This window comes from Phoenix dactylifera, chromosome 11 (assembly GCF_051530095.1).
Source record: "Phoenix dactylifera cultivar Ajwa chromosome 11, Ajwa_hap1_PhDact_Kaust_v1.1, whole genome shotgun sequence".
In the NCBI taxonomy this organism is placed as follows: domain Eukaryota; kingdom Viridiplantae; phylum Streptophyta; class Magnoliopsida; order Arecales; family Arecaceae; genus Phoenix; species Phoenix dactylifera.
This window is the reverse complement of record NC_143200.1, coordinates 15,019,437-15,039,772: the sequence shown is the minus strand read 5'-3', so window position 1 is coordinate 15,039,772 and position 20,336 is coordinate 15,019,437. Positions and strand designations below refer to the sequence as shown.

At 40.2% G+C, this 20,336-nt stretch overlaps 2 protein-coding genes across 2 annotated transcripts; one reads left to right on the top strand and one right to left on the bottom strand.

The window, feature by feature from the left end:
* Nucleotides 1–81: 81 nt before the first annotated feature.
* LOC113461146 (zinc finger BED domain-containing protein RICESLEEPER 2-like) lies at nucleotides 82–1,713 on the bottom strand. Its single transcript, XM_026800708.3, has 2 exons — nucleotides 1,530–1,713; nucleotides 82–1,118 (listed from the first exon to the last, which is right to left on the bottom strand). Exons 1-2 carry the CDS (start codon nucleotides 1,711–1,713, stop codon nucleotides 82–84), a joined length of 1,221 nt encoding a protein of 406 aa, XP_026656509.3.
* Nucleotides 1,714–3,105: 1,392 nt separating this feature from the next.
* Nucleotides 3,106–20,092, top strand: LOC103695896 (uncharacterized). The gene is made up of 3 exons (XM_008777342.5): nucleotides 3,106–3,359; nucleotides 12,296–12,470; nucleotides 19,843–20,092. The coding sequence occupies exons 1-3, from the start codon at nucleotides 3,224–3,226 to the stop codon at nucleotides 19,931–19,933; spliced, it is 402 nt and encodes a 133-aa protein (XP_008775564.1). The 5' UTR covers nucleotides 3,106–3,223; the 3' UTR covers nucleotides 19,934–20,092.
* Nucleotides 20,093–20,336: the final 244 nt, after the last annotated feature.

Sequence of the window (20,336 nt, the reverse complement as noted above, 5' to 3'; positions counted from 1 at the left end):
TAAAATATCCAAATCGATGTGCAGCCCAAGATTTTGCTCCTCCAAGTAAATATCTAATTGTGACTTCCCATGATCAAGCTTTTATTTTTTACTCAAAAATAATTCATAATCTTCAAAACTATCTGCATCATGGTTACCAACATCACTGCCACTAGAAGTTCCAATCTTGGGAGAAGAGACTGAAGTTGAACGCAGCATATACTCCTCAAATAAATCATACAAAGTATTCTTAATATTCTGAACCATCTTCCTTGCACTAATTTTCCCATAAAGTTTAGAATAACAATATTCAACTAACTCTAACTTGCAACGGGGATCCAAAACTGTAGCACAAGATAAGATCAAACTATACTCAGACCAATACTTGTTAAATTTAACTTGCCTCTCTCTAACCATATCAACCATAAAATCATATGGGCCATTAGCAGTCTCTATCAATTTTCTATGAATCTCCCACACCCTCCTAAAATAAATATTTGCTATTGGATGCTTACTAGCAGAAAACTGATTAGTCACATCATAAAACACTTTCAAAAACTTATGAAGATTAGCTACTTTTTCCCACTCTTCTTCAGAAAGTGCAAAGATTCCAAATTCTCTATCACGCTGTCCCCAGTGATCTAAAACTGCCTTGAAATAAACAGCACGGTCCAACATTAAAAAAGTAGAATTCCATCTAACACAGCAATCAGAACGCAATCTTTTTCTGGTATTCAAATGAAAACTTTTTTCAGCAATTTCATAAAACTTCTTCTTCTTTGGAATTGAATTTTTCAAATGCTTGGCCACATTTCTAATTTTACAAACAACACCATCAATGAGATTCAGACCAGCTTGCACAATAAGATTTATAATATGGCAGCAACAACGAATTTGAAAAAAATCACCACCATGCAAGAGAGATTTATTTGCAAAAAGACGAATCTTGAGAGAAGTAGCCATGGTATTATTATAAGATGCATTATCCAATGTCAAGGTAAAAACCTTACTATCAATTTTCCATTGAGCCAAGCATAAAGCGACCTCATCAGCAATAGAAAGCCCATCAAAGGAAGGGGTTAAGGCTGCAAATCTAATTATTCTTTTTTGCAACTTCCAACTATTGTCAATCCAATGTGCTGTGATGCAAATATATTCATCTTATGTGTAATCATTTTTCCAATTATCAGAAGTCAAACAGATTCTCCCCGGTGCTTGTGCCGACTCCTCCTTCACAACCTTCATTTCATCCATGTAATATTTCAATGCATCTCTTCTAATAGTATGCCTACTCATGGTTTTGTATTGAGGACACATAACAGATACCATATATTTAAAACCAGGTTCCTCACAAGTTCTAAAAGGATGTGCACCAGCAATAATAAACATACAAATAGCTCTACGAACTTCTTCCTGATCAAACTTGGGATTTTTCAAATGCAAAGATGTGCTTCCAGAAGTTGTGGTTTCAGTTGAAATAGTGTAATTCCTTATGTCATGATGAAAACGTTTAGAACATCTTTTTAAGTGGCACCATATATGAGACGTACCATTCTTAGAAGCAACTGAAAAAATCTCCTTGCAATACTTGCATTGTGCTTTCAATATGTCCTTATCTTCGGTTCGAAGCTTGACCATGTGCATCCATACCTTTGATTTTGCTTTACCATCCTTGACATAACAATCCTCATGCTCATTATCTGCCACAGGAATAGGTGAACTTTCGCTTGCCATTGACATAAGCCTATCAAAAAATTATACAACTAATTATACAAAAAATTTAGTTCATAAGAATTATCCTATCAACAATGAACAAACCATCCCTTCATTACTTGGGAGTTGGGATAGTAGTATTTATCATAATAAAAATAAAGCCCCATCCAACCGGCAAAAAAAAAAAAAAAATCAGGAGCCCATCTCAGGTCAAGGGAGAACTATAGCTGGAACAGTGGAACTGGAGCAATGTGAGGGGAGGACTCTGAAGACCAAAACCGAAAAAGAGAAGGGATGAAAGATCCCTCGTCCATCTCCAATCCCCTGATCTTTCTTCCTTAGAGTTTCGATGGGATGAAAGATCAAGGCATCAAGGCATCAAGCCAACCAAATCCCTCCTCCCTCTTTCTCTCCAGTCTCCACCGGTCCACCCAAAACAAAATTACTGTCCAAGCTCCCTTCCATCAAAGGGGAAGACTCGTAGCCACCTCCCTCTCCCCCCCCCCCCCCCCCCACCCTCAAAACTCGGCCCGATGGGGAAGCTCCAGAGTCCCAAAGATTTCAAAACCTAATGGAAGTTCCGAGTTCCGAGCTCTCTCGCTCCCCCCCACCTCTCTCTCTCTCTCTCTCTCTTCCATCCGGGCTTGAAGCTATATGGGGCTTTACTTCCGAGCTTGGGCAAAATTCATCCGGAATCGAGCTCGAAGAGGAGGAGGAGGAGGAGAAAAATCTTACCGGTGACTGTGAGTCGGTGACCGGAGCCGCAGAGGTTGCCGTCCGGGGGAGAAGGATGCGAAGAGCCGTCGGTCGGTCGTTGAAGAGGCGACGACACCGAAAGGAGGCGGCGGCTACAGGGAAACCGGCGGAAACCGGCTACAGGGGGCGGTGGTTCTCCGCGAGGGAAGGGGGGCTCTCAGGCGAGGGAAGGGGGGGCGGCGGCTCTCAGCGAGGGAAAGAGGGGGGGGGGGGGTTTGGGGGGGGGGGGTCGCGGCGGCTCTCAGCGAGGAAAGGGGGAGGGGGGGTTTAGGAATTAGGGCTTTAGTTTTACTAGGGTTTCTTAATTATTTTTAATATATTATATTTTACTGTTTTATAGTCGGGCCGGGCCGAACCGGACCATTTTTAAAAGTTTCCAGACCCGGCCCAATTTTTTTGATCGGGCCATTTTTCCTGCCCAAGCCCGACCAATGGGCTCTTTTTCAATGCCCAAGCCCGAAAAATTTCGGGCCTGGCTGGGCGGGCCGGGCGGGCCAGAAGGCCCGTGATTACCTCTACTTGCTAGATAATAGGGAATTTTTAACTAAAAACTATATTTAGAAAATCTCTTTAATTAAAAACTACACGATGAGAAGAGATGCAGAGGCGGGCTCAAATGAGCTCGTTCCCGGTCACCCCAGCATACCCCATGTGGTCCAGCATTCGGAACGGGTAGGACTCAACCTCAAAATGATACATCCGTCTGCTATGGCCTGGAATATTCCAGCAACAGCGGAGAGAGAGTGAAGAGGGAGAGATCGATAGGTGAGTCGGAATGGACGGGAACGGCGGGGGTAGGGGCTTGCTGTGGAACCTCCCGGTGTTGAAATCCAAAGATTTCGGGAAGCTTGGACCCGGTATCGGATATGGCGCCGGCTGCGGTGTCGGCGTCGGTATCGGCCTCCTCGGAGGTCAGCTTTTTCTATTTTTTTTTTTTTCTTTTCCTCTTTCCGCTGACACCATATCTCCCTGTTCTTTGGATTATTAATATATATATCTCGGCACCCGATCAATTTCTTCTGTTTTTATTTCCTTTTTTTTTTTTGAGTTTGTGGTGAGACCGCTATTCTGAACAAATTTATCGTGCTTTCCAAGAATTGCTCTACCACCAGGCACCAGATTAGCTTGGAGTGAATCATGATAGATTAGTTATTTATTTAATATAATTCCCTCCATTGAACTAATTTAACAAAGAAATTCCCTGAAATTTTATCTTAATTAGAAGTATATGGGAAGAAGGGGGAAGATGGATTGTTTCGAGGGTATCCAGACCTCCTAGAAACCACTTCCAGGATGGTTAGCCCCCATTAAAACATGATTTCTCCTCCTTGATAGTTCATGCCCTAGGACTCATATATTTACTGGCTAAGATGCCTTGGCTAACAAGAAAAGACCTAATTCTAGTAAAACTAGAAAACTAAATAAATTGAAAAAATAAAATTAGCTTAGTTGCAGGTTTCTCTTTTTAGATTAGGGATCATGTTGTTCCCCCACCCTTCAAATCAACCTTCTCCACAAGGTGGAGATGTAACGGAGATTTTCTTCGATCGAATGGCATGATGAGGTACAGTCAATGCACCACCACAAAAGTTGGTCTTTGCTTCTTGTGTACCGATATGGTGATCGAGCTACTAAATTGTTAAGCCAGTTTATCACGACCTTTGCCTTTGTCAGTCAAAATTAAATCAATGATGGCATATGCTAATGTACCTGTATAAGGAACAAGAAACAGATCCTTGAATTGCTGAGTTTTGATCGCCATCCTTGTACAAACAAAATTTGATGCTTCAATGTTTAGATTTGTGATTAGCTCCTTTTCGTTTTTAACCATCGAATCTTCCACAATCATTTCCATGATTTCATCAATGATTAGATTGATAGTGGTCCCAGTCAAAGAAGGATTATAACAGATAAAAAAGATATTCTCTTTAAGGCGAGAACGGTACCACAATAGTTGAGGAAATTTTCTTCACTTCTTTATTGCTAAACCCCGGTTCCTTAAATAGGCTAAAGCCCAGCAAAACCAACGAGTACATGACCGAAACTTAAGCTACTAAACTTAACTCAGTAAATCGGGAAGTAACTGAAATGGAAAAACAGACTCCTAAACTAGCTCCAACGGCTAGTTGACTAGGCAACGCTGTATGTAAACGTTTGAAGCTATGTTATTCCTTGTGTAATCCATGCAACAACTTTGACAGCTTCTTCTTGACCTCCGCAAGCCATGTAGCTCCTATCTCACGTGCAATCTTAACCCTTGATACTTGGGTTTTGGTTTTAGGCCCCTCTCTAACCAACATGGCCTATCAATCCTTCCCCCATGAGGTGGATCTTGTCCTCAAGGTCCATGGTTGGAAATCTCTCCCGCAGCATCTTAGACCGCTCCCAGGTTGCCTCCTCAATCGGTAGATGCTTCCATTGCACTAAGCTTTCTTCAACAAGTTGGGCTCCGTGTTTAATCCAGCGAGTGTCCAGGATGGCCAAAGGTTCCAAAATGATCACCCCCTCATCGGTGAATGGTGGTACTTCCGCATGCAGTGCTTCCGTATTTTTGCCCTGATATTCATACCGCTTAAGTAGCGATATGTGAAAAACTGGGTGAATACGCGCCTCTTCAGGTAGTTGTAACTTGTAGGCAACGGGGCCGAGCTTTTCTAAAATTTGGTAGGGCCCATAAAAATGGCTGGCTAATTTCTGGTGAACTCGTTTGAAGGCCGTCTGCTAGCGGTAAGGGTGGAGCTTAAGAAAGACCATTTCGCCGACGTTGAACGAGATATCCCTCTGCTTTTGATATGACATCTGTTTCATCCGATTAACAGACCGCTCCAAATTGGCCTTTAGTTGCTGAAGTAGTTCATCTCAATTCAAAAGATGCTGATCAACTTCATGTACAAGTGAGAGACCATCTTTGTATGAGGGAATGGAAGGTGGGAGTCTGCCATATAGTGCCTAAAAGGGAGTCATCCCGGTAGAAATATGGTACGTTGTGTTGTACCAGTATTTCGCCCAAGGTAAGAAGTAACTCCATTTGTGCGGCCATTGGTGAACGAAACACCGAAGATACTGTTCAATGCAGCGGTTGACAACTTCCGTTTGTCTGTCGGTCTGCGGGTGGTATGCAGAGCTGAGCTACAGCTTGGTGCCTGACATCTTGAAGAACTCTTGCCAGAATTTGCTAATAAAGATTGGGTCTCGGTCACCCACAATGGTCTTGGGCATCCTGTGGAGCTTGATGACCCCTTCCACAAACTTTTCTGCAACAGTCTTTGCGGTAAATGGATGGGTTAAAGTAAGAAAGTGAGCTGACTTACTTAACCTGTCTATGACCACCAAGATGGTATCCTTGCCTTGCGAAGTTGGTAGTCCCTCAATGAAATCCAAAGTAATTTTGTCCCAGACTTGGCATGGAATTGGTAGCGGCTGTAGGAGCCCTGCGGGAGCCAAAGTTTCTGCCTTAGTCTTTTGGCATACCTCGCATCCTTTGACATATTCTTGGACTGCCTTGTGCATCGCAGGCCAGTAGAATTGTTGCCCAATTTCTTAAGCGTGCGTAGCACACTCGAGTGGCCGCCCACTTTAGTGTCGTGCATCTCATGGAGTAGCTTGGCCCATAGTGATGGGTTGGCCGGTACGATCACGTGTCCCTTGTAAAGGAGTAGGCCATTGTGCCATTTGAATGGGCCTTCAGGTTGGACTTCGGCCACATGCCCCATGGATTTGATGTATGGGTCATCTTTTGCCGCTTGTTTAATCTCTTCCCATAAATTAATCTGCGGAATAAAAATATGATGAAGAATGGGACTACCTTGTTTACGTCATAGGGCATTGGCTGCAGAATTTTAACGGCTCGGGCGGTGTATGATCTCGTAGTCGTAGCCTAAAAGCTTGGCCACCCATTTCTGTTGCTCCGATGTTGCCACTCTTTGCTCCAAAAAATACTTAAGGCTTCTTTGATCGATTTGTATGTAAAATTTTCTGCCTAGTAAATAAGGCCACCATACACATATTGCCTCTACGATGGCCAGCATCTCCTTGGCATAAGTGGACCATGATTTCTTGGTCACCCTTAGGGCCCAACTCATGAGCGCCACTGGCTTGCCTTGTTGAGTCAATACCGCACCAATTCCGTCACTGGATGCGTCTGTCTCAATAGTGAAGGAGTCGTTGAAATTTGGCATTGCCAAGGTGGGCGTGGTTGTCATGGCCTTCTTGAGGGCAAGAAAGGCCGCTTCAACTTCATCATGCCATCCGAATTGTCCCTTTTTGAGAAGGTTGGTGAGAGGTCGCGCGATCATGCCATATTTTTGGACAAACTTTCTGTAATATTCTGTCAACCCTAAAAATCCACGCAACTCAGAAATGTTAATAGGCCGTGGCCATGCTACCATGGCTGCAATCTTGCTTTCATCCACCCTTACTCCTTGATTGGTGATAATATGCCCCAAGTACTCCAATTCTTGTTGTCCAAAGTCACATTTGCTAGACTTGACAAAGAATTTGTGCTGCCTCAATATCTCCAAAGTTTGTCTTACATGTGTCAAATGCTTGTCCCAAGTAGGACTATAAACCATTATATCATCAAAGAAAACTAATATAAATTTTCTAAGATGGGGACGAAATATAGAGTTCATTATTGCTTGAAATGTAGAAGGCGCATTACAAAGACCAAATGGCATGACTAAGTATTCATAATGTCCGTTATGAGTACAGAATGCAGTTTTAGGGATATCAGGAGGATTAACTCTTAGTTGGTGGTACCTGGCCCTCAAGTCCAATTTAGTAAAGTAAGAAGCACCGTAGAGCTCGTCCAACATGTCGTCCACCATAGGGATTGGAAAGTGATCTTTGATGGTGACGGCGTTGAGCGCGCAGTAGTCCGTGCAAAAGCACCAACTTCCATCCTTCTTCATTACTAATAATACTGGCGAGGAGAATGGGCTGGTGCTAGGGCGGATAAGCCCCGAATCTAGCATCTCTTGGACTTGCTTCTCAATTTTTGCCTTCTGAAAAAATGGGCATATCGGTACGGCTGGACGTTAATGGCCTTAGTCCCTTCCTTAAGCTGAATGCAATGGTCTACATCATGGGTTGGTGGCAAACTGGTGGGCTTCTTAAAGACTTTCTCATATTCTTGCAACACCTTCTGCATGTCCTGCTACCTCTCGACTTGCGACTCGTCCCTAGCTGCTGTCCCCATGGTTGGTTGGAAACAAACCGCAAATAATGCATGGCCTTGGTGAAAATCCTTCGTAATCTCCTTCAATGAAGCCCCCTGAATAGCTTGCACCTCTACTCCTTGTAGCTTTCGGGCTTGGTTATCCCAAATAAATTCCATGGTTAACTGTTTCCAGTTACAAACTACAGAACCCAGCATTTGGAGCCACTGGACTCACAATACAAGGTCTAAGCCTAACAATGGTAGAGTAGAGGGTGAGTGAAAACTCAGTGCCTTGAAAGTTAACCCGTACCTTCTCGAACCTCCCCTGGCATTGTAATCTTTCACCATTTGCTACTTTGTCGGTGAATGCTTCGGTTGGAACAACTGGTAGACGAAGCAAGTTCGCCAAGCGGTCATTAACAAAGTTGTGCGTTGATCCACTGTCGATCAACACAACAGCTTCGTCGGGACCAATCTTGGCTGTGATGCGCATCGTTCTGGGTACAGACCATCCAGTCAAAGCATGTAAGGTGATTTCTGGTTCTAGTTCCTGCTTGGGTTGCACTCCTGGGTCCTCTTCCAGTGGTTGTTGCTTCGTAACGTCCTCACAAATAATACCGCCTGCATTGGTGTGCCCCTCTAGAAGTAGCAGTTGAGATCGTTGGCACCTATGCCCGGCCTGAAACGTTTGTTGCAGTGGAAGCATAGACCTTGAGCTCTTCTACGTTGCATTTCATCCCAAGTCAGCCGTCTAACCGGTAGTGCAGGAGCAGCAAATGCTGCATGATTTGCTTGTGGGAGAGCTAGCGAAGCCCGCGCCGGTGGTGGAGGTGGTTGCAGGAATCGTCTCTATCTTGTGAGTTGGTCATCTCGCATTTTTGCCAAGCTGATGGCATCTTTCAAAGTTTGTGGTTTGAACATGCGAATGCCGTCGGCTATCTTCGCCTTCAAACCTCCCATAAACGTCCCTACAAGCACCTTTTGAATCCAGCCCCGAACATGGTTGCCGAGCCTCTTGAATTCACATTGATAATCTCTAAATGAGCCGACTTGCCTGACCCGTGAAAGAGCCTCATCGAAATCTTCACACTCGGATGGTCCAAAACAAGCCCAAAGCTTGTCTTCAAAAACTTCCCATGAAATCACCCTTCCTTCTTGCTGGAAAGTCCTCTTGAGCCACTGCCACCATTGATTTGCCTCGCCTTCAAGGTGGAACGAAGCTAGCGGCACCTTTTGTGCATCGGAAATGTCCTGAAAATCAAAAAACTGTTTCACTCTATTGAACCATTCGGTGGGGTCTTTCCCAGAATACCAAGAAAATTTCAACTTTGCCATTTTTGATGAACAGACCAGTCGTCCTCCTCCTGCTTCCAGTTGTTCTCGGTGCGGTTTTGAGAATTTTCTCCTCGTTCGGTGTTGTGACTGGTGTTGTTTGAGTCCTCCTTGAATGATCGCAACATGTCGGACAGGTTGGCTGAAACTCTCCTCTAAGTGATGTAACTTGTCGGCGATTCCCAGCTCCATACAACTCATGCCTTCTTGAAGGCCACTAAGCCCAGCTTCCAATCTTTCAATCTGCTCCTTGTTAGTGGCCATTAAAACCGCGCTCTAATACCACTGATAGTGGTCCCAGTCAAAGAAGGATTATAACAGATAAAAAAAATATTCTCTTTAAGGCGAGAACGGTACCACAATAGTTGAGGAAATTTTCTTCACTTCTTTATTGCTAAACTCTAGTTCCTTAAATAGGCTAAAGCCCGGCGAAACCAACGAGTACATGACTGAAACTTAAGCTACTAAACTTAACTCAGTAAACAACAACGGGAAGTAACTGAAATGGAAAAACAGACTCCTAAACTAGCTCCAATGGCTAGTTGACTGGGCAACGCTGCATGTAAACGTTTGAAGCTGTTTTATTCCCTGCGTAATCCATGCAACAACTTTGACAGCTTCTTCTTGACCTCCGCAAGCCATGCAACTCCTATCTCACGTGCAATCTTAACCCTTGGGACTTGGGGTTCGGTTTTAGGCCCCTTTCTGACCGACGTGGCCTATAATAGATCTTTCTCAATAACATCATCATCAGCTCCATTGATTGTTGAATCAAAAACTGATGAATCTTTGACGATAAAACTCTCGAATCTTGATCTTTAACAATAGAACCATTGCACAGATCTGAGTTGGAACTAATTTTAGATACCTCCGCCAAGGATGTTGTTGCTCAAGAACTTTATTTGATATTCATCACAGTACTCAACTCCTTGAGATCAATGGGGGTGGTAATGTTATTGTTGATGGTGGCATTGCTTTGCTTCAGTTCAGCCTTGATCTTCAACATCTGCAACTTGTTGGCCTCCTTGAATGGCTTCATCGCCTATTATACCATCTTGTTGGACACTTATTGGCAAGTCTTGGTCTTTGCTGCATCAGAAGCTTGTGGTATATATTGTATAAGTCGCTCTTTGTCATTGCGTATGTTAGTCAAATCTTGTTCAAGCGGTCATACCAAGCATCACTCGCTTGCACCAGATTCTTGAGATCGTGAACATGTAGCTATGGCGAGTACGAATCCTCTGACAGTAATTGATATTGATACTGTTATATCTTAAATAACAATATGTAGGAAAGGTGGAAGAAGATGGATCACTTCAAGAGGATCCAAATCTCCTAGAGACCACTTTGAGAGGAATTGTTTCTTTTAACAAGGAGAATGGAAAACAGGTCAGACTTTAGTTGGCTCCATGCTAGATCTGTGTCTGAACCTGACATCCTCTATCAGATTTGGACATAAATCTGAACCCATTAAGATGCATCAGATCTGAACTCGATTAATGTTCAATTATGTGTTCCAGTTTATTGTCATTTTTAACTTGACCAATTTAATAGTTTAGTTATGCTTTTTCATGAAATTTTTTCCCTCTGTTTTCCTTTAGCCAACACTTAACACCTTAAAAATTCTTTTTTAAATGTATTTGACAGCTTACTGAAACTACAACAGTTAGGTTATTTTGCGGATGCAATAGAAGGCTAATAAGCATCTCAATCCAATATAAGCAGCCAAAGGCTACGTGAATTTCACAAGAAGTAAATGGTCTTCACATAAAATAGTTAAAGTTAATTGGTTGCTCTGATGCTTGATCAAATACTTATGTATCCAAAGGGCACGTTTATAACAACAAAATATAATGAGACACGTATGGCTGTGGTGGGCAATATTTACTGTCGTTGTTTGGCATCACACATGAATCAATTCCACTGTTTATCTTTCTATCCTAAGGAATAGTTGAGAGTTTGTCTTTTTGTCCACTAACCAGTGAAATATTAAAAAAATAGTTAGTTAGAGATGTAATGATAAATATATGAACTTACAAAGATAGTTTGCCTTCTACTTTTATTCTTGTCTAGTCTTATGTACATAACATGCCTTCTATATCTTGGATGCATGAAATCAAGTACCTTCAAGTACCCTCCCACTAGTGCTTATGTTTTACCTTGATAATTGGCATGAGTGCCAAGTGTCTTGGTGTCCCCATATGCACGGCACTTCTAGCTAATGTTAGCATGATGGTCCATTTCTGTCTCATTGTGCCCGAGTATTAAAATGTTGTGGCACTCTGTGATTCTGGAAAACTGAAATGTTCAGGAAATTCTGAGGCAGTTAGAGGAAGCTTCTGAAGCAAAAGTTGAGATCGGAATTATTGATATATTTTAGAGATCTATGAACTATTGTCCTACTTTCAACTGCAAGTTTTTTATTTGCCACATTAGCTTATGTGGTTGTGGAGATAATAAATGTTTTTAAAAATCATGTAGACTTTTGTTGCTTATCTTGATCAAGATATTTGTTAGCCATTTGCTGTGATAGAATATCTAAGTTGCATTGGCAAGTAGTGCTTTAAAGCAAAAAAATTCAAAACTATTTTAGTAAGTGGTGGAAGAAGGAAAATAGAAGGAAAAAAAGTTAAAAGTATCAGCATGGAAAAAACCTAAGTAAGTCATTACATGAGCACAAGCAAACCTGATAATTAACTGGAATCCAAACTCAAATCTGATATTGGTTAGATGTGGATGTTACTTGTCCCATTGGGATCAGATTCAGGTCCATACATTATTGGGTTCAGCTGCAGATCTAGCATGGATCCGACCCCAACCCAGCCTGTTTATGGGATAGTAGCCTTTGGTACTTGATTAGCCCACAAGGATTATCACTAACCATCACCCAGTCATAATTAATCCAAAAGGACTTTGTTTCAGACTTTCAGCCATTGTGCCATATTTCCAATCATCAGCATAAGGTTTACATTATTGGTTCTCATTTGCTGCACATTATTGGCAGTCAAGGATTCTATGCAATTCAATCGATGAGTTCTAAAATCCTAGTTATTCTATTATAACAGTATTTTATTATTGATGGAAGGAAGAGGAATGGACATCAAATTTCAAGTCTTTACCATTAAAGCATATCCATAGCTAACACCAAGCAGAATTGCAGATAAAAGAATACCTTTGCGTTTTAGTTGGTTTTGCTGAGAGTTAATCATTGCTTAAACTTTCAGGAAGAAAAATTCTTTTCCTACTCTAACTTAAAACGATAAATTGATTTGTAGTACTATTTATATTCTCTTTATAAAGTTTTGCTAAAATGCTGATACATGCGGGTGCCTTTTCACTCTTAAATTATTAAAACAGGTGCGGGCATAGGTGCTGGATTTCCTGGTTTACAATTTGGATTTGGACTTGGTGCTGGATGTGGAATAGGTATTGGGTTTGGTTATGGTGCGGGAAAAGGAATTGCATATGATGAGAACCGAAGATATACAAATGTGGGGAAGCTATTCCACGGGAGAGGAAACATTCCACCTGAGTAAGTAACTTAATGACTCTGTTTCATTAGTCTGGCATGACCTTGATTGTCATTTTCATGATAAATAATGTATTTGCATTTAAACCTAGTATATTTTTGGCACTTAAGGTCGCTTTTGTAGAGGCCTATTTGTTAAATCATTATGATGACCACCACTCTTACCTCAACTAATTGGAATTGGAATTATAAGCTTCTCATTAAGATTATCTACTTTGTTTTCACATGCCTTTTTTGGAAGACCCTTTCTCAGTCACATGGCTATGTAAGGTCCTCTCCACCTTCAGACAAGTCTAAGTTCTTCCATGGAGCCCCAACTTTTCAGTGGGCATATCGAAATCATCAGACTGGGTGCCCATTACTTTAAGTTCATAACTCGTAGGCTTCTACTTTTGCACTCAATTAACCACCTAATACATAAAAATCAATGATTCAATTTAGGTTGTTTACATAATAACTTTATAAGTGACAACTAGGAAAGTGATCTTTGTTGGTTTAGATTCTTTTAATTTTTTAAGAGAATTCTTAATTGGTTACTTGTTAGCAGTTTGTTTAAAACAAAGATAAATGAACTTATTAAAGTCTATGCGAGTTTTATAGGAGTAATGTTAGAAAAGTGATATGTTGTTGTTGTTAGGTGGGTTGAGAGAACCTGGAAGTCATAAAATTATGCTTCCAGAGTGCTATAGGCGTCTTGTATAAATTGATTTTGGATTATTTCTTTGTATAAATTGATTTTGGATTATTTCTTTGTATAAATTGATTTTGGATGATTTCTTTGTATAATTTGATTTTGGATTATTTCTTTTTATAATTTGATTATGGTTTCTTCATTATTCAACGGAAGCTCTTTTTGTGGGCATTCTCTTCACTAACATCATAATGCCGGAGCCCACAAAGCTAGGCAATCCATCATTTTAGTACTCTTTCAAATTAGTTATGATCTGATGGTTATTCCAAATAAAATATATTATTTCATGCATTGGAATAGATTTTTATCTATATTACTTCATGAAAGCATGAAAGCATAAAGTACTGACGTAGCAGATGTTAGGTAACATGCTATTGACAAAAGAATACAATCTATACAATTAGAATAAAATCTGAGGTCAACTATTAAGTGTACCTAATGTAAAATAATTTTGAAGAATGGGTGAAATAAATTTAAGCAAAGAGAACTACATATACATAGACATGGAAGGAAAAGGAATCTGATTGTGTCTAATCCCAAATAGCATTTGATAGATTGGCAACCACACAGTATGTCATATTTGGGCAGTAAGATTCTGAAGGTATTCATTGAAGCAATGGACTGTACCTTCACCTGAGAGGGTAAACAACATTGGACTGTAAGTACTGTTTTATGACAAGAGGCTTTCCAACTGTAAAGGCCATGCCAGTGGTTAGCTATGAGTCAAACAGTCGGACATTAGTTACCTTGGAAAGCCTATAGACTATTTGAAGATGTTACAAAATTGTTAGATGCAAGGTCCCCTGAATCGGTACTGGGACTTACACCGGTTGGCGGACGGGTCGATACGGTATTAGTTCGATGCCATACCAACACATAGTATGCTTAGACATGCCGGTTCGGAACCGGCGTGCCTAATTTTTTTGAGTTTTTCAAGTTGATTTAATTGGTAATTAATCTTTTTGAACTTTTTCAATAATTTTAAGTCTAATTTAATGTTTTTCTGATTTTTTTTGATGTTTCTATGATTCCGATTTAACCTAAATGATACATCTTATTATTTTAAAATGATACAAAAGGTAAAATGATTAGTAAGATGTTGCATATTAAAAGAAGCAACATGAAATATTATTAAATCTAGTGCAAAAATATAAAATAACAATCAATTGCATATATTTAAAGTACAACATACATACTAATATCTAAAATCTCGTTAGTGGCGATGTATAGATATCTGGATCATTAGCATAGTGAGGAAGCACATCAGTCCATCTCTCTAACCAAGCGACATTGTAGTCTTGTAGGTTCATCCCATAAGGAATGCGCTCCAGATTATAAGCACTCTCGGATCTCTCGCCGAAGCTCTGACTCTAAGAAGCATTCTCTGACTGATAAACTAACTGATAAAACGACTGTGAAGGGGTCCATCCGAATAAGCCGGCAACAAAATCCGACTCATAAGATGCTCCGAGCTGGGTAGAATAGTAGCCATTGGAAGATACCTCAGATGTACCATATCCATATTCATTTTTTGTATGGGTTATGACTGCATGTGGCTATGGGTAATAGGATTCAGTATACGACTCGGAACTTGATACGTCTATAAATCCTACTCTATGTGCGAGACCATCTGCAGCTGTATCGTGCCCTTCTGAATAACCTCGAAGAACCTATCTTCTATATGCAATCGGATCCTCGTGGGCTCCACTAGATTATGCATCGTAGTCCCTATTCTGTGTAGCATGTGTAAACTGAGACTCTCCGGTGAGTCGAAGACCATCCTATGGCTGTCTCATAAACGGTGCTCTCATGTTCTCTACTCTTTCTCTGGCCAGCAGATCTATGACCACCAGAACTGCTGCTTCTGGTCTTTGAATCTGAAAGAACTGGCTCCTCCACTCTCCATTGGGGCTGCATGTGCCTTTTATTTTTTAAGTGTGTTGGGCAACTGTCTTCTTACCCTTCGTGTCACTCGCTGTTTGCTTATTCTTCGTGCCACTCTCTGCTTACTTTTCGTGTCCCTCTCTGTCTGGCTATGTTAGGAGGATGTATGTTGCCCTCTTGACTGAGTCGACCGGATAGCGGAGTGGCCTTGTCTAAGCATCTCTCAATCATCTCTGAGAGGTTGTTTCAGACAAGAAGTTATGTGGTGACTGGCTCTCCTATGGCTGTGGTTGATCAACTGAAAGAATGCGTAAAATATTGCTCTCTGCTCATTGCCCTGCATCGATCCTAACCTCACTAGCTACGAAACTAGCCGGTCGAGGAGACGATCCTTGTTCATCAAGCTTCGGCTCCTGCTTCTTGCCCACAAGCCATCCGATCATAGGATCATTCTCATCATCAACAAAAACACTTTAGATCGGATCTGTGTACAGTTTCACTTCCTTCCGAATGCACTTCAACCTCAACCTCATATTGTTATGAACATATACAAGATCGTTTAGGCACTTATGTGTCAAACGGTTCTTCTGCTTGCTATGGATGAGAACGAAAGTGGACTAGTTGTGCTCATAGCTACTCGAGGTGATCATTTGGGAGAGGATCTGGATAGCTAGCAGCTTAAGATTTTTCGCGGACAAACTAAAATGGATTCCACCATTTAGCTGCAAAAATATTAAAAAAATTATATATAAGATAGTATCATATTAGTAACCATCTAATGCCACAGTCCTTCTGATGTGTAATATACCTGGATTCATACTTTTCTTACTTACGACAGCTGTGGAGACTCCAAAACTATTAGTGCTCTTTCTAAATATTTTGGTATGTGAAAAAGAATCGTATTGTATATATGTTAATAATTGAAAATATCAGTTAACTTACATATGTCACTTAAGTTAACTTACCTCTTATAGACATAAGACCACGATTTCTAGATCAGGCTCCATCTTGTAAATCGTATTACGCAGAGCGGCTAGAAATTTGTCATCCATATCGATTCCAGCTACGGTGTACTGAAACTGAGGGTTCATGTAGTATGCTATAGATAGAATTCATTATTGTTTTAGTAAAATTGTACAAGTATAGGAACAATCTAATTTTTAATGTTACTGCTTACCTGCTAGATGCAAGTCTTTACTCATCTGGTAGTCCTACGGTTGCTCAATGATGTTTATGTACTCCTAGGCGTATGTTGGATCTGTCTTCTTGATCTGAATCTTTGCCCTCTCCATCATGTGATACAAGAAGCCCATCTGGGGGTACCTTTTGTTGTCCACGACCTGAAGCACTTGATATAATGGTATGATAGCCTTCACTATCACAGTGGCCTGCTGCCAGAATGTCTGCTTTGTCACCAAGTCCTCGACAATGCTTTCTTCAATGTCAGCCCTCGCATATCTACTTTTCTTCTATTTGGGACTGACAAACATCTAATATAAGGCTGCTTTATTCTCAAGAATACTATCAAGTGTAATGTAGTTGGTAGCAAACCGTATGACTCTTGGTCTCAAGATCTCTTCTCCTGTATACCTCCTCATTAGTGAAAAAACCCATGTATGGTTATAAATATATCTGGTGATGGTTTGGGCTGCCTCCACTATCTACTACACACTATGAATCTTCGCAATGTCCATCAATATGAGGCCGATACGATGTGTAGCATATGGGGTCCAAAAAATATATGGCCATCACTCCATCAAGATCTCTTCGGCGGCTTTATATCGTGGCTCATTATTAATGATGACCTGCATGACATTCTCATCTCCTACCTGATCAATTACCTTCTTTATTAATTTGAGGATGTACGTTGCGTTGTGCACCTGATCATAAGCATCAATTGGTTTGTGAAAGAAAGTTTTTGTATCACAATATGTCAATAAGCTGATAATGCTCTGTCTAGTAGGACCGGTTCAACCATCACACATCACTATCAGTCCATATATGGGCCATTTGCTCGTATATAAAGCAATCTATTTCTTTAGTTCTTTATTATTATCAAGAAGCTCACCGTAGATGTCCTTCGGATCTAGAGGATCTACAGCGGGACGGTAGCCTATATGGAGAAAATAGCAGACCTATAGTACGTATTGTCTGCCATATGTGCTGGGCTGTGGCTGAAGTGGAATCAGGATTTAATAACTCGGCACATATCATTCTTATGCTTCTTCAGCATTGTGTCAACTCTCTGTTGCTTCGAATCTCTGCTGGAGTAGGTATATGAATCTAAATCATGAATTGCTGCTTATAGTGGAATCTCTCTGTATGAATTTTTTTTGTTACCAAAAACTTCCAACATAAATGCAATACGGCCACCGCCTCTACTGACGGCCTCCTCGACTGAGGAGATCCTACTGAACTCTGGATTTGCCTTGCTACTCACAGAACCGAAATCCGACTCGTAATATGACGGCTCAAATCGAACCTTATGCCTGGCCATCTCATTTTGTTGCCACTGATCATCCAAGTCTGCCTGCATGAGAGTCTGAATCTGTCTCCTCGTCATTTGGAACAAATGCCTCTAAGTCTCTGGAGTGATAGAAAGGTGGCTCTGCCGCTCTGCAGTCCACCTCCACCTTCTTCTTGAAAACACTTTCCTTTGCTACTCTGAAATTAGAAGTGTTTCTTCATCAGTTCCCAAACCTTTCATCGGCATTTCCAGCACATTGATACGTTGAAGTAACCACCAGCTAAGTACTGCTTCAATTTGATTACCCCTCCTTTCTTGAACTCTATGTTGTATTAGTTGCACTTCCAATGTTGTCGACCCAAGAGCATTTGCTCATAACGCCAACCAATGTCACATTCTGGTTTCTTTTTTCTTGATGGTTCTATTTCTACAGGTTTATCAAGTACATTAGTTTCTCAATTATTTAAAAATAGCAAAATATCATTATGATGAAGATAATTTTTTTACCTCAGAAAATATATCTGATTTATCTAATACATAATGCAAATATTTTATATTTTTTTATCTATCTATATATTTTTAATAATTTTAAATTAAAAATATGTTTAAATATCATAAATTCAGCAAAATATGTTTTCCACTTCAGAAATAACTTCTAAATTATGTAATACGTACTACTAATTTTTCATATATTTTAGTATTAATTATATCTTTTAATTATTTTTTGAATTTTAAAATAATTTTTAAATATAAATATTTAAAAAAAATAATTTTAGCTCAGATCCATGTAGAACCCAATAATGGATGTCATATTTTAAAAGCTATTTATTTCTCAATTTTTTTCAAATTTAGGCTTAGGCTACTATGCGCGTAATCGCATCAAAATTTGAATAAATGGACACCAAATTTTTCTGGAGAGTAGCTTGCATGCCCCTACATACACTTCTGATTTTATATATTTTTTTTTTATTTTTTTAATCTAAAAATATATTTTTAATATTTAAAAATTATATATAATCTAAAAATTAAAAATTTTTATGTCATCGTGTAGATCATCTATAGATCTATAGCATACAATAAAATCAAGGCCAAATTGAAAATTTTGGCCCAATTTTTTTTTATTTTGCAAATTTTGAGCTATTTTTTCAAACAAAAAAAATATAAGAAATGGGATAAGGGAGAGAGAACACATCTTATTTGGATCTTACTCCAATTGCGCTGAATCGGTGTAATTTTGAAACTTGGGGGGAAGGGGAGTCGTTTAGCCGTAAGACCTTTTCAACACTTGTTTTTAACAAAAGAAGTAGAAGGGAAGGGGTTCTGGTTCCGAACCGGATCGACTCGGTACGATCCGTTCGAACGGAAGCGTCCGATTTCGAATGGTTCCAGGTGGTTCGGGCCTTTTCCGGCCGGTTTCGATTGGTTCAGAACCTGTTCCGGCCGGTTCGAGGCCGAAACCGATTCCAATAAGTGAACTGACCCGGTTTCTCACAGAGTCGGTTCAGTTCGGGCCGAATCGGATAGTTCGGTCTGATTCGGCCTACCCTGGTTAGATGATTATAATGGACCATGTTTGAACATACCAACTGAGACCAAACTATGAGAAGAAAATGATCATTTAGAATGTTATATAATGAAGATGGCAGCTAAGCATTTCATGAATATCAACTTTAGAGGAAAAAGTTAGGCATGAAGCGCCTAACCAGTTCTCATTTCGGTAATGAAAAGAAAAGAAAACAACAAGAGGATGGACCTCCAAACACCAGAAATCTCCCTGCTACAGAGAATAACCTTCTATCTCACCAAAGAGCTCAACATGACCATCCCTAACAGTATTAACTAGGATGAAGATTGCAATTATGAAAATGTTGAAGTGATATGTGGTGAATATCAGATAACTTTAATCATGATATACTCAAGGAATCATTATATACTGTTGTCAAATATTAATTGATCTCATGTAATTCTTCTCCATATGCTATTCCCACTTCTGCCTGCTAATAATAAAGCATTTGGCCATCACTGGTAGAACTAGAACACTTTAACAAGCTGTTAAGTTTACGAAATTTAGCTAAATCAATTATCCTGGCTCATTCTTAGTCTGATTCATTTTCTTGATTGTATAAGAATGTAATCATGTGCCTATGGCATATTTGTTATCATTCTTTACTAAATTTTGTGCATATTGGTATCGTGCAGTTTCTTTTTGTACTTTGACATTGCCCACTGCTTTCAAGATTTTGATGTTCCCAATCTTTTTCTTATGTTGTCTTGTGGTTGGAATTTATTCATGCTGTGCTTACATTCGTCTATTGTTCTTTCCAATTTTTCAGGCAACAGATTGAAGCCCTGGTTGATGAGCTTATTGAGAGTACCAAAAAGCTAATCAAAGCGACTTCAAGAGAGATCGACAAATGGAGGTGAAATGAGCTCTAGGAAAATTGGAAGTACATATTATTGTATTGAAGACTACATTTCCTTGACCCACCTAGTGCATGTAACGAAGTACTGATGCAGAAGTCTCAGGTTGAAAACATTTTCAGATACCATTTTTTATTGGCAGCTCAAAATTCTTCGACGTTCGCATACTGGGCTTAAATATGCTTAGGTTATCCATGCATCTGATTCCATTTCTGCCATATATAGTGACCAGGCCACACGGGGCCCTAATCCAGAGTATGGAGCCTCCGGCCATGTTTTCTCATACTTTTAGGCACCTTTGCTTATTTCTCACATACCGCATTAAGTCCACGTGAATGCTGCTGGCATTGGATTGTAAGATAGGTCTCTGTCTCTTTTCATTTGTTTCTCTTTTCTTTACCTCTTA